Here is a 16,040-nt window from a genome sequence, read left to right on the forward strand (position 1 = left end):
TATACCCTTGTCAAATCTGATCTGTGGTCATTTTAATCCCCATTGGCCAAAAGGTCAACACTTCCGTGTACCTGGCACATGTCAGATTAGTCAGTTCAATTTTCAACCTGCGGCCTCTAGGGTTTGGGGTTTTTTTTTCCCTCTCCTCCCTGCCCAGAGAAGTTTCATTTCCTGTCGGGGTGGGTGTACCTGCCACACAAGTGTACTGACCAGCAGAGTATTTACACATGTGTATTAGGTTTGCATGGCAAAGTTTTGGTAGCTGGGGGGGGCTACAGGGGTGGCTTCTGTGAGAAGCTGCTGGAAGCTTCCCCTATGTCCGACAGAGCCAATAGAGCTCCAAGATGGACCCACCGCTGGCCAAGGCCAAGCCAATCAGCAACAGTGGTAGCGCCTCTGTGATAACATATTTAAGAAGGGAAAAAAAGTTGCTGTGGAACAGAAACTGCAGCTGGAAGAGAGGAGTGAGAATATGTAAGAGAAACAACCCTGCAGACACCAAGGTCAGTGAAGAAGGAGGGGGAGGAGGTGCTCCAGGCACCGGAGCAGAGATTCCCCTGCAGCCCATGGTGAAGACCATGGTGAGGCAGGCTGTTCCCCTGCAGCCCATGGAGGTCCATGGTGGAGCAGATATCCACCTGCAGCCCGTGGAGGACCCCACGCTAGAGCAGGTGGATGCACCCAAAGGAGGCTGTGACCCTGTGGGAAGCCCGTACTGGAGCAGGCCCCAGGCAGGACCTGTGGCCCCGTGGAGAGAGAGGAGCCCACACTGCAGCAGGTTTTCTGGCAGGACTTGTGACCCCGCGGGGGACCCACGCTGCAGCAGTGTGCTCCTGAAGGACTGCACCCCGTGGAAGGGACCCATGCTGGAATAGTTTGTGAAGAACTGCAGCCCATGGGAAGGACCCATGCTGGAGAAGTTTGTGGAGAACTGTCTCCCGTGGGAGGGACCCCACGCTGGAGCAGGGGAAGAGTGTGATGAGTCCTGCCCCTGAAGAAGATGAAGCTGCAGAGACAACGTGTGATGTACTGACTGCAACCCCCATTCCCCGTCCCCCTGTGTCGCTCGGGGGGAGGAGGTAGAGAATTTGGGAGTGAAGCTGTGCCCGGGAAGAAGGGAGGGGTGGGGGGTAAGGTGTTTTAAGATTTGGTTTTATTTCTTATTACTCTACTCTGGTCGATTGCTAATAAATTAATTTTCCCCAAGTCGAGTCTGTTTTGCCTGTGATGGTAATTAGTGAGTGATCTCTCCCTGTCCTTATCTCAGCCCACGAGCCTTTTGTTTTATTTTCTCTCCCCTGTCTAGCTGAGGATGGGAGTGATAGAGTGGCTTTGGTGGGCACCTGGCATCCAGCCAGGGTCAACCCACCACAACACAACTGGCCCTTTTAATCCCCTTACCCCTCTATTTTCCCACACTTGTTGCTCCCCTAAACATACCATAAATCCTGTGCAACTCTGAATTGCTTTTCCCCTGCATCCCATAATGAGTCCCACCCCCAGGCAACAACTCCATTTAGTCCGAAAGGGGATCTGGAGAGCTGCTACCCCGATGGATTTCAAGCCTGGACAATAGGGCTGATGGCTTTCCTGGGACAACCTTCAGAAGCCCCCCCACCCCCACAAGGGGATCATTCCTCAGGAGCCCTTTCATTTGTGTTCCTGCCTGCTGTTGTGTGCCCCTATGCTCCTCTGGGCTTGTTGCCGAAATCCGGAATAAAACTCCTTAACAGCAATGAGAAGTTAAGAAGCAGGCACTCCTTTATTGCAGCGCTGGGCACACGGGGGATCGCTCCACCTATCGTGTGCACCTGTCTAGTCTAACTGTGCAGGTTAAATACACACCTGTTATACATATTCACTAAATTTCTGAAAAATGTTATACATAATCATTAACTTTCTGATAAATCATTAGCATATGTAAATGTCTCTTCACGCAGGCACAGCGAAGGTCTCTGGTGGTCTTCCATAGTCTTCCTCACTTGTCCGCTTCTTGACCTCTCTTAGTTGATTCTGCGCAGTACGATTCTCACCATTATCTATATTAGTTTACGTAAAAATGCATACTATGTCTATTCTTAAATGTAACCTTTCTAATAATTGGTCCTTCAGTCTCACCATCTTATTAATATTCTTATGTCAAAACAATCATTGGTTAATCTCACTTAACTCTACTGATTGGAATCCTTGATAATTAGATCGAGGTGGGAAGGGTAAGGGGTTTCCAAGCAGCAAACTGGTGTCCATAACGGTTTCCTAAAACAAAACACTACAAATCAACAAATCTTTGTCAAAGTTTCTGTGGTTAACTGATTTTAGACAATACTTGAATTCTTATGGTTACACATAGTACATTTTCTAAAGTTCCTATGACTACATTTCAAACTTAACACTCCCATACCTATGCTTCACAATTTTCTACTTCTTAATCAAACCAAACTCTTTTATGTGATTAAATTTTGATTTCTTTACCAGAATATTTGCAACAGGCTTGTACAGATGGGCCTTTGATGGGCTGATGGGCATGGGGTGTAGCTCAGCAGGGTATTATTTGGGCTTCCCCTCCTGCCATTGTCTCTCTGAGCTCCTTTGTGGATGTGCAGAAGAGCTTTTATCACATAAACTAACATTAAGAATTTTAAGCAGCCCTGGGGGAAGCAGAAGTGCCACACAGCTTTTTAAAAATTATTAAGCCATTAAGGTAACTGATCTGTTAAACGTGTCAGTGCTCCTGATCCGTAGTCCCTCCTAAATAAGTAAAGAAAAATAAGGTACAGAGAGACTTCCTGATTGTGCCTGGAGATTTCATACCTGTGTTACTATCTTTTAAGTGTTCTTCATCAGCATGGGATCAGAAGCTAAGAAAGGGTCACAACAACCCCATGCAATGCTACAGGCTTGGGGGAGAGTGGCTGGAAAGCTGCCTGGCAGAAAAGGACCTGGGGGTGATGGTCGACAGCCAGCTGAATATGAGTCAGCAGTGTGCCCAGGTGGCCAAGAAGGCCAATAGCATCCTGGCTTGTATCAGAAATAGTGGGGCCAGCAGTACTAGGGAAGCAATTGTCCCCCTGTACTCAGCATTGGTGAGGCCACACCTTGAATTCTGTGTTTGGTTTTGGTCCCCTCACTGCAAGGAAGACATTGAGGTGCTGGAGTGTGTCCAAAGAAGAGCAACGAAGCTAGTGAAGGGTTTAGAGACCAAGTCCTATGAGGAGTGGCTGAGGGAACTGGGGTTGTTTAGTCTGGAGAAAAGGAGGCTCAGGGGAGACCTTATTGCTCTCTACAGCTACCTGAAAGGAGGTTGTAGCAAGGTGGGTGTTGGTCTCTTTTCCCAAGTAGCAAGGGATAGGACAAGAGGAAATGGCCTCACGTTGTGCCAGGGGAGGTTTAGATTGGGTATTAGGAAAAATGTCTTCACCGAAAGGGTTGTCAAGCATTGGAACAGGCTTCCAAGGGAAGTGGTGGAGTCACCATCCCTGGAGGTATTTAAAAGACGTGTAGACGTGGCGCTTAGGGACATGGTTTAGTAGTGGACTTGGAAGTGTTAGGTTAATGGTTGGACTCAATGATCTTAAGGGTCTTTTCCAACCTAAAATGATTCTATGATTCTAAAGAAAAATGCTGAAATATAAACCAATATGACATGAACAAATAGATCACGTGTCCTCTGAGTGGGGAGAAAGAGAGAGAAGGCAGTATGAACAACATTTGGCAGACCACAGCTAAACTAAGTCAGTAAGGGCTGAATCCAAGAAAATGTCCTTTAGTCCATTGTGTGCCAACAGAATGTATCTTTAATTGCACTTCCAGTCTGTATGTTTCCATGGTGCTATCAATTTTTAGAGGGAAAGTGGCCTTATTCGAGCACTGTCTCACAGACTTAAAGAGGGGAAAAGTACATGTTAATTTGCTCAAAAATAATTTTTTTTTGCAGAAAACCAAGAAAATATGTAATGCCAAACTACTAACCTAGGTTAAACCAGCATAAATCAGTGAAAACACTAATACTGTAATCAGCAGTCATAATCTGAAATACTGAGAGACAAAGAGCATGAAGTAAAAGCCTTTCCTTACCTCTTGACACTTGTTGATAATATTAAGCATTTGATACAGTTCTTAAAAATGTTCTTTTTTTACCAGCTTCAGGAATAAACAGACTTGTGTGGTATCTAAAGAGAAATGAGATCCACTGTAAAGAAGTCACCCTAAACATTTACTTCATTCTGTTGAAGAATTATGACAAAACAACCATCTCCACTACTGAGTTTACAAATAAAACTTCTTGAAAGGAGCCCTATATGCAGTAGTTTTACTTGACAAGTGTATGATTAGATGAGCTCTTGTGATTGAGTTGATCAATCACCATTTTACATTTGCATGTTTTACATGGAAATAAACCAAGCTTTGAAATAACAAAGCTTAGTCAGTCATTATTCTTCAACGACGTACATATGCAGCGGACAAAAGGTGAACAGAGGACCATGAGCAAAGCCGAAATATTGTTTTATGGAACACACAAGGACACATTCAAATCCACAAATACATTCTATGAACTTCCTGAAGGATAAAGTCAATGGGAAGTTAACAATTTTGTTTACATCTTAAAAGTTGGGCTATGGTAGGCTGAAAGTGGCTAATATTTCAAATAATGAGATTAAACAGCTGTTTATCATCATCTTTTCCCCATCTGGCAATAAGTTTTTGCTAGTGATTACTCTTCATGCAAAAATTAAATCCTGTGATGATAAAGCAGCTATCACTTGGATGTTTTTTTCTTAGTATAGTGGTAATTCCAACATTTCTACTGCAAAATATATTGCAGCCAGAGAGGAGACACAGCAGATTTTATCGTGCTTAAAACATTGCTCTTTTTTTTTTTAATCTATCTTATAGAAAGGTAGTTAAGAAAGCAGTTGGCAATTATATTCAGCATAAGGGCTCACAGTTTCATGAGGTTCGTGAAGCAAAAAAAATCATAGAGACTGGTAGGTTAGCCAATCAGTATTCCTGGCTTCCCTCACTTTCCCAAATGTGTCACCACAGTCCAGCAAACCCTCTGCCAAACAGGATGATTACAAAAAAGTTGATGGGGACCTAGAGATGACAGCTGCTCTGCCTGATGCTGCAATGTTTATACACATACTGAGTTTGCATGCAATGAATAAGACTGCAGACATAATTTTAGACATGGATAATTTATCTCTTTGGCTAGCATCTCCTCAGGCAAAGGCACAATTTATTTTCAACATGGTTTACAATTACCTTCAGATGACACATCAGGTCACCATGAACTGAGCAGCTTATAAAATAACGTCTCAAAGTAGATGGCAACCACTGTACTAGGTATAAGCACTTAATATATCATTACTATTTTTATACTTTGAGACATGCAATGTTCTGATTCAGATATATTCACAATGAATTGATCCCTGAAATCCAACACAAGTATGGACAGAAAATTGGCCTTAATATATAGCAAAAGCTTGTCTCAATTCTAGCAAAATCCTCTCTGGGCAACCAATTTGCCCACAGGCCCTTCAGCCTTCATCTCCACCATGCAGGCTGGGATGTTGCAATAATTAATCCTGTTACAACTCAGACTCTTTCCTGCCTCCCTTCTACTCCTAGCAACTTTCCTAATTACCCCAAAGAATCCCATCCTATTCTGAGAAATCTCCATACACAGTTGGACCCCTACTGCAAACTGGTCTGTGGGGATGGAGACTATCAGACCTATAAACAATGAAGCTACTGATTCTTGGCCCACGTTCAGGGAAAAAACCAAAAAAGATCAGTTTATATTATAAGCTGGGTCTATCACTGCAAAGGGAGATCCCAACAAAATGTAACAGTCATACAGTCTAGTTTGTTTCACACCTGATGGTGGTTTGAAAAGAAATATTTGCCATTAAAATGAGAGAAGGCCGCACACTCTTAGACATAGTCAGAGCAGTAAGGTTCCTTCCCTTTTTGCTCCAACCTGCTTTTTTATTCTACCAGCTGGAAGAAGAATATGAGGAAACACCAAAAGGATTTTACACACTAGCAGATGGGGTATTGTCACGACCTAGGCTGGACAGACCAGGGAGGGGTTGTGGTGAATTCGGAATTCCCTCAGGCTAAATTACGGTGAAACGACACCAAACGATCAGTTAAAGATTTTATTCATGACAGAAGCAAACTGAACTTGGGAGGCATGATAGTAGGTGGGGGGGGGGTGTGTGTTCTCACAACAGGAATTGGCATGAGACTACTTCTGTAAACTGTGTAACCCAGGGTAACCATATACATCAATTGAGGGAATAAGGAGATCCCTCCCGTTGAGTCATGAGGTTCAGAGCAGACCACCTTGCTTTCTAGACTCCTCCTCAGAGAAGGGCCTAGGGGCGGCTGGATCCACTCTTAGTCCCAGACTTGGTCAACGGGTTTATGCCTTAAAGGGATGAGGTGTAGGGGTTGTGAAAAAGGAAAGAGCGAAGAAGACAGAGAGAGAAAAAGGAAAAGAGAAAGATTTCACCAGTCCTGGGTCCAGCATTGGTCCAGTCATCCTAGGGGTCCAGTTCCAGTGGGCACGTGCATGTGGGGCTTCAGTTTGTGTCCTTTTATCATCTCCTTGCCGCTCCTTCAGGCAGGCACTCGAACCCACTAGGCTAATTAGGTGTAACCTTTGGGAAATGTGTCGGTGGGCTTGGGGGTTGTTTGGGGAGTAACTTCTCCTTCCCTGCAGACATGACCATTGTTTGATCTTTGGCCATACACGATGAGCTGCCCTGCTCAGCATATCAGAACAGCATCATCAGAACATGGAGCTGTGCACCCTCCCTGTCCTGTGCTGATCTGCTTCTTTTCACCTGTGGTTCGTTGTTATGCAGAGTTCATCCTTAAGCAGAACTTGCCCCACCACAATGTTTGAGACATTAACTCTTTCAGTCTCTCACAGGTATGTTGAGTGACCACTGCAAAGGAAACTCTGGGATTATGAAAGCAGTTTGTAGGAGAAAGAGGTGACAAGACTTGAGTAGGCCTCCGCACAGCAGGAGCTTGCTGGGGGACTCACCCATTCCCTCCAGGAAGTAAGGAAGGTAAAGGAGGGTGTCTATGAGAAAGCCAGACAGGGCAGGTGAGGCAGGGGCAGTCCCCTCCCCTCATGAAGAGGAAGCATCTGTGAATAAAGCTGACAACATATTTACAAAAGGATCATTCCTAGAAGGTGGATGAGCCCAGCTCCCCTTCATTGCCTTGCCCCTATAAGATTGCGGGCTCCTGCACGAAGGTTCAGGTGGCTGTTAGGCAAGGAGGGGAGAGGGGCAGGGCAGGGCTGGACTATGCCATGCCACACCACTGCCTGGCAGGGAGCACTGGAGGGAGAAAGATCCCGAGGTACAGAGGGTGGGGTGTATTGGGTATATGTAGCAAGGTTTTGGGGGGGGGGGCTGCAGGGATGGCCTCCGTGAGGTCAGGGAAATGGATCCACCGCAGAACACAGCTGAGCCAATCAGTAAAGCTGATGGTGCCTCTGTAAAAATATATCTGAGAAAGGGCAAAATGCCACATGGCAGTGTGAGGAGCGAGGAAAAAAAGTGTGAGAAACCACCCTGCGAACACCAAGGTCAGAGAAGAAGGAGGGGGAGGAGGTGCTCCAGATGCCAGAGCAGAGATTCCCCTGCAGCCTGTGGTGAAGACCATGGTGGAGCAAGTATTTCCCTGCAGCTCGTAGAGAGGACCACGCCAGAGCAGATATCCACACTACAGCTCATGGAGGATCCCACGCTGCAGCAGGTGGATATTCCCTGAAGGAACTGCGGCCTGTGGAGACCCCACACTAGAGCAGCCTCTACTGACAGGACTGCAGCCCATGGAGAGCACATGCTGGAGTAGATTCTCCTGACAGGAACTGCAGCCCGTAGAGAGCCCATGCTGGAACAGAGTTTTTTCTGAAGAACTGCAGCCTGTGGATAGGACCCATGATGGAGCAGGGGAAAAGTGTGAGGAGAAAGGAGCAGCAAAGATGGACTGTTATGTATGAGCCGCAACCCCCCATTCCTCATTCCCCCTGCGCCACTTGGGGTGGCGGGAGAAGGAGGTAGAGGAGTCAGGAATGAAGGAGTGAAGTTGAGCCTGGGAAGAAGGGGTGGGTAGGGGGAAGGTGTTTTAGTTTTTATCTTTGTTTCTCACCATCCATCTCTATTTTAATTGGTAATAAATTTAATTTCCTCAAGTCAAGTCTATTTTGCCTGTGAAGGTAATTGATAAGTGAACTCCCTGTCTTTATCTCAACCCACGAGCTTTTTCATCTTCTTTTCTCCTCTGTAAAGGGAACTAGGCCTTAAGCCTCATTGTTTCTAAGACTATTCGTATCGGACATATAACTAATGATTAGAGATTGCTTTAGATGTGATTAATAGAATGCAGGTGCTTATAAAACAATATGCATAAGCTGCTTATTTGTCCCTTGTGTAGCCCTCACCATGGCTGGCTTGAAACCCAGTCAAGCTGAATCAACAGAAGAAGGATCATACATCTTAGACCTAAGACATGGGAGTAAGTGATTAACTTCAGAACAAGATAAATTAATAGAATAGCCTGAGTGATTTTCAGAAATTCAAAGGTGATCTTTGATGTGTAAGAAGATAAGTGATTGTGGTGACCGAAGACCTTCTGCCTACGACCACTAACTTCAGAAGAACTGGGACACGAGAATTGATGAGATAAATTGATGAATGATAATGACATGGGAACTGAGATCAACTGGAAAATTACAAAGACTTTGGACTGGGATAATAGGTGGTAAAAAGGTATATAAGACTGAGAAATTTTTGGAAGCTTGCCATTCACTGCGGTGGTGGCCCAACTCTGAGTTGTTAATAAAGCAAACCTAGAGAAACCCATGACTGAAAATCCTTTAACACCCCCTATCCTGTTGGGGGGGGGGAGATAATGGCTGAATGGGCATCTGGCAGCCAGCCAAGGTCACCCCACCACAGTGAGGCAAAATGAGGCCTAAGTGGTGGGAGTCGCACAAGGCATTGTGGGAGTTGTACTTCTTCAGCCATTTCCCTGTTGAAAGCAGCTCTATTTTGGCAGCCTCCCAAGCTATTGGCAGCAGTAGCTTTACGCTCATGTCTCTCAGTGCAGGAACGAGCACAACAGCTCTGGCAGCGTACTGGCACCTGAGAGGATGGGTCCGGGAGCTCAGTGCCGGTGCAATGGTGCATTGTTGGCACTCCCCACCCAGGCTCGGCAGCAGCATGTGGTGCCTTGGGTGAGCATCCACAGACGAGCTGCTGGCCCAGGCTACTTGTCCCAGGGGCACTGGGACCAGCCTCCCCTGGGTGTGGATGCTGGGGGGAGGGGGGCAGGATACACCCACCACTGCCCTGCCACTGTGCCAGTCTGTGTGTACAGCACAGCACCCAGGCCAGCCTGCAGCTCCCTCCCCTTACAGAGCTGTACCCTAAGCTGCTCGTTAGCATCACCGTTTTGTCCATACCAATCATGTCTGGTACCAAACTGTGTTTTGTAGGAAAGTGCCATGAGCTACATACTGCTCATAAACTCTGCAGCCACCACCGTGGCCAGAAATGACATGACAAGCAGTACAAGAAGGCCCACTTGGACACTGCACTGAAGTCCAACCCCTTCAGTGGCACTTCCCACATCAAGGAAATTATCCTAGAAAAAGTATAAGTGAAACCTAATCTTTCATCTGTGAGAGCAAAATGTTGGTGCTATACCACTGTTGTGGGTTAACCCCGGCCAGCAACTAAACACCACACAGCTACTCACTCACTCCCCCACAGCGGGATGGGGGAGAGAATCAGAAGGGCAAAAGCGAGAAAACTCATGGGTTGAGGTAAAGACAGTTTAATAGGTAAAGCAAAAGCCGTGCACGCAAGCAAAGCAAAACAAGGAATTCATTCACTACTTCCCATCAGCAGGCAGGTGTGTTCAGCCATCTCCAGGAAAGCAGGGCTCCATCACGCATAACGGTGACTTGGGAAGACAAATGCCATTACTCCGAATGTCCCCCCCCTTCCTCCTTCTTCCCCCAGCTTTTATTGCTGAGCATGATGTCATATGGTCTGGAATATCCTTTTGGTCACTTGGGCTCAGCTGTCCCAGCTGTGTCCCCTCCCAACTTCTTGTGCACCTTCAGCCTACTCGCTGCCTGGGCAGTGTGAGAAGCAGAAAAGGCCTTGACTCTGTGTAAGCACTGCTCAGCAATAATGAAAACATCCCTGTATTAATTATCAACACTGTTTTCAGCAGAAATCCAAAACATAGCCCCATACTAGCTACTATGAAGAAAATTAACTCTATCCCAGCCAAAACCAGCACACTCAGTTACCATCTAAAGTCCTTGGGTATCTTCCTAGTTCATTCTAAATATACCATTCTTGAGTTTTCTGCTTTTGCTCATGTTGTGAACAGCTTGGCACGTGTCTGCTGCATAAATCTGATGAAGATGTAGAAATTCCTGGAGAAGAGAAGGCTCTGGGGAGACCTTATTGCAGCCTTTCAATATATAAAGGGGGCTTATAGGAAAGATAGAGAGACTTTTTACTAGGGCCTGTACTGACAGTACAAGGGGCAATGGTTTGAACTGAAATAGGGTAGATTTAGATTGGACATTAGGAAGAAATTTCTTACGATAAGGGTGGTGAGACAATGGAACAGGTTGCCCAGATGCCGTGGTTTAACCCCAGCCAGCAACTAAGCACCACACAGCTTCTCACTCACTCCCCCCCCACCCAGTGGGATGGGGGAGAGAATCGGAAGGAAAAAGGTAAAACTTGTGGGTTGAGATAAGAACGGTTTAATAGAACAGAAAAGAAGAAACTAATAATGATAATGATCACACTAATAAAATGACAATAGTAATAATAAAAGGATTGGAATATACAAGTGATGCACGATGCAATTGCTCACCACCCGCCGATCGACACCCAGTTAGTCCCCGAGTGGCGATCCCTCCCAGCCCCACTCCCCCCAGTTTATATACTAGATGTGACATCACATGGTATGGAATACCCCTTTGGCCACTTTGGGTCAGCTGTCCTGGCTGTGTCCCCTCCCAACTTCTTGTGCCCCTCCAGCCTTCTTGCTGGTTGGTGTCCTGGTTTCAGCTGGGATAGAGTTAACTTTGAAGGTCCCTTCCAACCCAAACCATTCTATGATTCTATTATTGTAACTTAGAGGTTTCCCTGCATACTTAATTTAATGAGCTCTAAGAGGGCAGAAATAAGGGGCCTTTCAAGCTCCAGTTGAGGCCATTCCATTAAACATGAGAGTGATGTCACCATGCCCTCCAAACCAATGAACAGTATTATACATGCATCTCTTTCCTCAGGTTAATCAGGTCAAAACCCCTTCATTTTTAAGACTTCCATGCCTAAAACTGTTCCAATTGCTAGACTGATAGTGTGTGGGAGTCCTTCTCCATTTCTCTTAACTATGGAAAATATTGCAAGCATCCATCATGCTACAGAAAATACAAGGGGAGCATGAGTAGCATTTGGTTACAGAAATCTAGCCTTCTGGTTCCTTTACAAGTTACAATTTTTGTATCTCTGTGTCACTGGATAAAGGAGAAATCCACATTGAACAGGAAAACTAAACCCAGGTTCCTAATTCCTAGACTAATGCTAATAAGCAGGAGGCTTTTACACTAAAACAAACACCTCACCCCCTGCCATGTAGTTACCAGTGTCATGAAAGAACAAACAAGAGTTTCATAAAGTCAGGATCTAGTTCCCTAATGTGGGGGACAATGATGATGATTTCAGATGTGTTTGACAAGAGGTAGGAAAGAGAAGTTTAATTCTTGCATGAGTACTTCATTCTACTCTCTCACCTCAGTAAGGAAGATGACATTTTATATTCAGTGCTTTCACCAGCTTCCCTCCCTAATAAGGTCTGTAATTCCCAAAGAAACTAGATTAAAGAAAGAAAAAAGACAAGTCACTACTGGTATCCAGATGTCATCACCTGTTTTTAAACTGCAAGAGGGAAAGAAATTCTCTGCTGCTGCGGGCGCCCACCTCACACCGTTGAGGAACGACGGCCCCTGCGCCGCCGGGTAACACAACACGCCGCTACACAACAGCACAGGCTGCGTGCCCAGCCAAGGACTGCGGGATGTGCTGCTAAAATTAGAAGTGACAGTAGAGCTACTTATCCTCTCTTCCCGCCTCGGTGTGCAGGGTTGCGGGGTGATTTGGTTTTGCAGCTGCACGGGGACGTCCCCCAGGCGGGCCCGTCACAGCCCCCTTCCTCGGGGGAGCCTCACGCGAGCGGTGACGACCAGTGCTGGTCCCGGATGGGAGTTTCCAGTCAGGCGCGACATGATCACCCCAACGCGGGTCCTTGCGGCCGCAGCTAACCGGCGCGGCGCACGACAGGCCTCTCTTTTTTCAGCTTGACAGGCGTGGTGGCAAGATGGGTGAGTGTTGTAGCGGCGACCTTGGAGGGGATGGGGGGAGAAGGAGAGACAGAGACGTAGCGGCGACCTTGGGGGGGACTGGAGCGGGGGGGAGAGGGGAGTGTGTGTGTTGTAGCGGCGATCTTGGGGGCACTGGGACTGGGGGAGTGTGTGTGTGCGCGCGCGCGCGCGGGGAGAGGCGGCCCAGAGCGCTCCCCCTCACTGTCCCGCGAGTCTCCTCCACTGGCTCTGGGCCCTTGCGACGTCCCTAGGCTTCGGTGTTAGCAGTGCCTCCGTTAGCCTTTCTCCCCTATTCCCCCTTGCTGCCTGTCGGTAGTGATATTGTGGGTCCCTGTTGTGCCCCCCCCCCCCCGCGCGCGCGAGGAGGTCTGCGGTCTCGCGTGCCCCGCGGCCGTTGATCGCCGCTGGGTTGCCTCCCGAGGCCCGCGAGGGGCGGTGACGGCAGGAGCTGCTCGGTGACCTCCAGGTCTGTGCCGGTGTTTTCTAGGGAAGTGCCGTGGGCTCCGTACCGCTCGGAAACTCCGCAGCCACCGCCGCGATCAGAAGTGGCACGACAAACAGTATAAGAAGGCCCACTTGGGCACTGCGTTGAAGGCCAACCCCTTCGGCGGCGCTTCTCACGCCAAGGGAATTGTTCTGGAAAAAGTGTGGGTAAAACTTAGTGGAGCGCACCTTTATGGCCTCGCAGGTGCTGGGGGTAGTTTGCCGTGGGATGGGGGCAGCTTGTGCTTGTGCCGGGTTAGGGGTATGCGAGAGCATGCTCAGCAGTGAGCCAAGTCGTGGCACAAGCACCTGGTGCTTGTGTCTGACCCACAGCCACCTAATGTACAGTGTAGGCTATTCTGGGTTGTAGTCCTTGAAGTCACCAGGAAAATTCCTGGTAATTTGGGACCTTTGAAAGATCCCATATGTGACTTTAAAGAAGAAACACCTCCAAGTTGCTTTTTCTAAATATGTTAGAGTTTTTCTACCTGAAGTATGACAAATTTTTATTATTTTGTAGCTTCTATATACTAGATTGAAAACAGTTGGGTTTTTTAGGTGACAATGCTAAAGGTATTTGTTCTCATATACTCAGTGTTGGGTTTGAAATTGTGTATAACCTTTAGAAGAAGAAGAATTTTATTTAACATTTAAGTTTAGTTTGGGTGGGGGGTTCAGCGTGTGTGCTTTGTTTGATGCAGTCAGCAAGTATCAAAGGTTCCATCTGCTTGTGTTCTGGCTTTTTGTTAGTAACTTACAATTTTTGTTAGGATACTCTCAGGACCCCAAGGTGTTTCTTTTTCTTTTCCAAATTTTTAATGACTGAGTTAGTATTTGTCTCTAGAATACTTGCTTTCGATTTTTACTCTGTTTAGTAACTAAGTCTTTGGATATTGCATAGCTCTATGTAGATCACTAATAGTTTTTGCTTTTGAAATACACATGTGACTTATGGTTAGTACAAAATAACATAGTGATTAATGGTATTGTAATGAATATCTGCTAATTTATCAAACAGATTTTTGCTAATATATTTTCATGCACTTCTGTTTTAGTGGAGTAGAAGCTAAGCAGCCTAACTCTGCCATCAGGAAATGTGTCAGAGTCCAGCTGATCAAGAATGGCAAAAAAATAACAGCTTTTGTTCCCAATGATGGTTGCCTGAACTTCATTGAGGTGAATAATTTTCAAGAAACAACCTATAGAAAGCTGTGTGTGAAAGTAAAGAAACACATAATTGATAGAATCAGGTGATGGCTAGACAAGGGTTCATGGCATTCTGAACCGTGTATATCTTAATGCTGTATCTGCAGAAGCAGATGAGAAGTGCCAGAGGTGGTTTTGTACTTTTCACTTGCTAAGGTAAGCTGGTCCTCAGCAGTACTCCTGCAAGCTAAATGATACCTCAGCTTATGTTTCCCTTCTCCAAAATACTGAGGGGGATAATCCATAATTCATGTATATCTATCAATAGACTTCAGCATTTACTGTCTTTCCACCCTTTCCTTAGAAAGTCTCTGATGTGGCTCAAATTTAATGTAAATTAATTTAGAAGTATGTACAGGTTTAATGTTTATAGCTCTGTTTTTGCACTGTCTTTCATTCTAGGAAAATGATGAAGTTCTGGTTGCTGGTTTTGGTCGGAAGGGTCATGCTGTTGGTGACATTCCTGGAGTTCGCTTCAAGGTTGTCAAAGTAACCAATGTTTCCCTGTTGGCCTTATACAAGGGCAAGAAGGAGAGACCAAGATCATAAATTGATGTGCCAAGAATATAAATTAAAATTGTATTTGGAAAAACTCTTATATTTGTTATGTAAGGCTTATGATGTGGTGATGTGGGGGTTGATGGTTGTTGTGGTGTTTTGGGTTTTTTTGTTTGTTTTTTTTTTTAACGCATCTGCAAGTGACATAACTCAGATGTCAGGGCATGCTGTCATCTTTTTTTTTTTTTTTTTTGTATGTTTGCAGATGGCGTTTTCTTTTGTAAGAAAGCTTTGCTTTAGACTGACAGAAGAAAGCCAGAGCATCTTTATAACCAGTAGGTGAGCTTAATAAGCACTTAAGCATTTGCAAATTTACCTTTGTGTTCAGCAGAACTACACAGCTACCTACCTGCCAGGAACTTCAGAGACTTGCTTCACAGAATGCAAGGGTGTTTTAGTGCTTTGTGCACCATCCTTGATTGCCAGCATCTCCATGAAGGCTACTTCAGCCTAATAACTAGAGTAGCAACTGTGTTGTCATCGGGATGGATTGATAAATCCCTCTTCTGTAGACCCTTTTTCCTGAAAGCAGCCATGAAGAGGGCCCATGAAACTAAATTTCTGAATTCTTAAGCTGCCACTTATGCAGAACTGTAAAGATTTTGAAGCTGGGGTCCAAGTATGGCAGTGTATAACATAGAACTAATTGGGACTCTGACCTAAGTAAGTAGGCTGTATTGTAGGAGAATTAAAAAAATCACTAATTTTTGCTCCATCGCCTACCTAGTTTACAAGGGCTGGAGTGCTGAAAGAGCATTAAAACATAAAACCCTGTTGTATGATCCTGGTGCACATCAGGTGATCCAGTACAGAGCTGACAGGTGCTACGTGCACCAACAGTGATGGTAATACTTGCAACAGCTACATCTTCTAGTGATGATGTCAGCTGATGCTAGCAGGTTTTGAAATGCCATGCCTAGGTATACATGATGACGTGGTGATGGGTGTCGTGGTTTAAGCCCAGCCGGTAATAAAGCACCACACAGCCGCTCACTCACTCCTCGCCCACCCCCGGCCCCGGTAGGATGAGGAGAAAATATAAAAAGCTTGTGGGTCGAGACAAGGACAGGGAGGGATCACTCACCACTTATGGTCATGGGCAAAAGACAGGCTCAACTTGGGGAAGAAACAAAATCAATTTAATTTACTACAAATCAAATCAAAACAAGGATAATGAGAAGTAAAACCAAACCTTAGAACACCTTCCCCCCACCCCTCCTTCCTGGCTTGACTCCACTCCTGGTTTTCTCTACCTCCTCCCCCCAGCGGTGCAGGGGGACAGGGAATGGGGATTGCAGTCAGTTCACTACACATTGTCTCTGCTGCTCCTTCCTCAGGGGGAGGACTCCTC

At 46.0% G+C, this 16,040-nt stretch overlaps 1 protein-coding gene across 1 annotated transcript; it reads left to right on the forward strand.

The window, feature by feature from the left end:
- Positions 1–12,315: 12,315 nt before the first annotated feature.
- LOC128136096 (40S ribosomal protein S23-like) lies at positions 12,316–14,729 on the forward strand. Its single transcript, XM_052775207.1, has 4 exons — positions 12,316–12,442; positions 12,930–13,089; positions 13,981–14,101; positions 14,534–14,729. Exons 1-4 carry the CDS (start codon positions 12,439–12,441, stop codon positions 14,678–14,680), a joined length of 432 nt encoding a protein of 143 aa, XP_052631167.1. The 5' UTR covers positions 12,316–12,438; the 3' UTR covers positions 14,681–14,729.
- Positions 14,730–16,040: the final 1,311 nt, after the last annotated feature.

The sequence above is a fragment of the Harpia harpyja genome, chromosome W, assembly GCF_026419915.1.
Source record: "Harpia harpyja isolate bHarHar1 chromosome W, bHarHar1 primary haplotype, whole genome shotgun sequence".
NCBI classification, from domain to species: Eukaryota; Metazoa; Chordata; class Aves; order Accipitriformes; family Accipitridae; genus Harpia; species Harpia harpyja.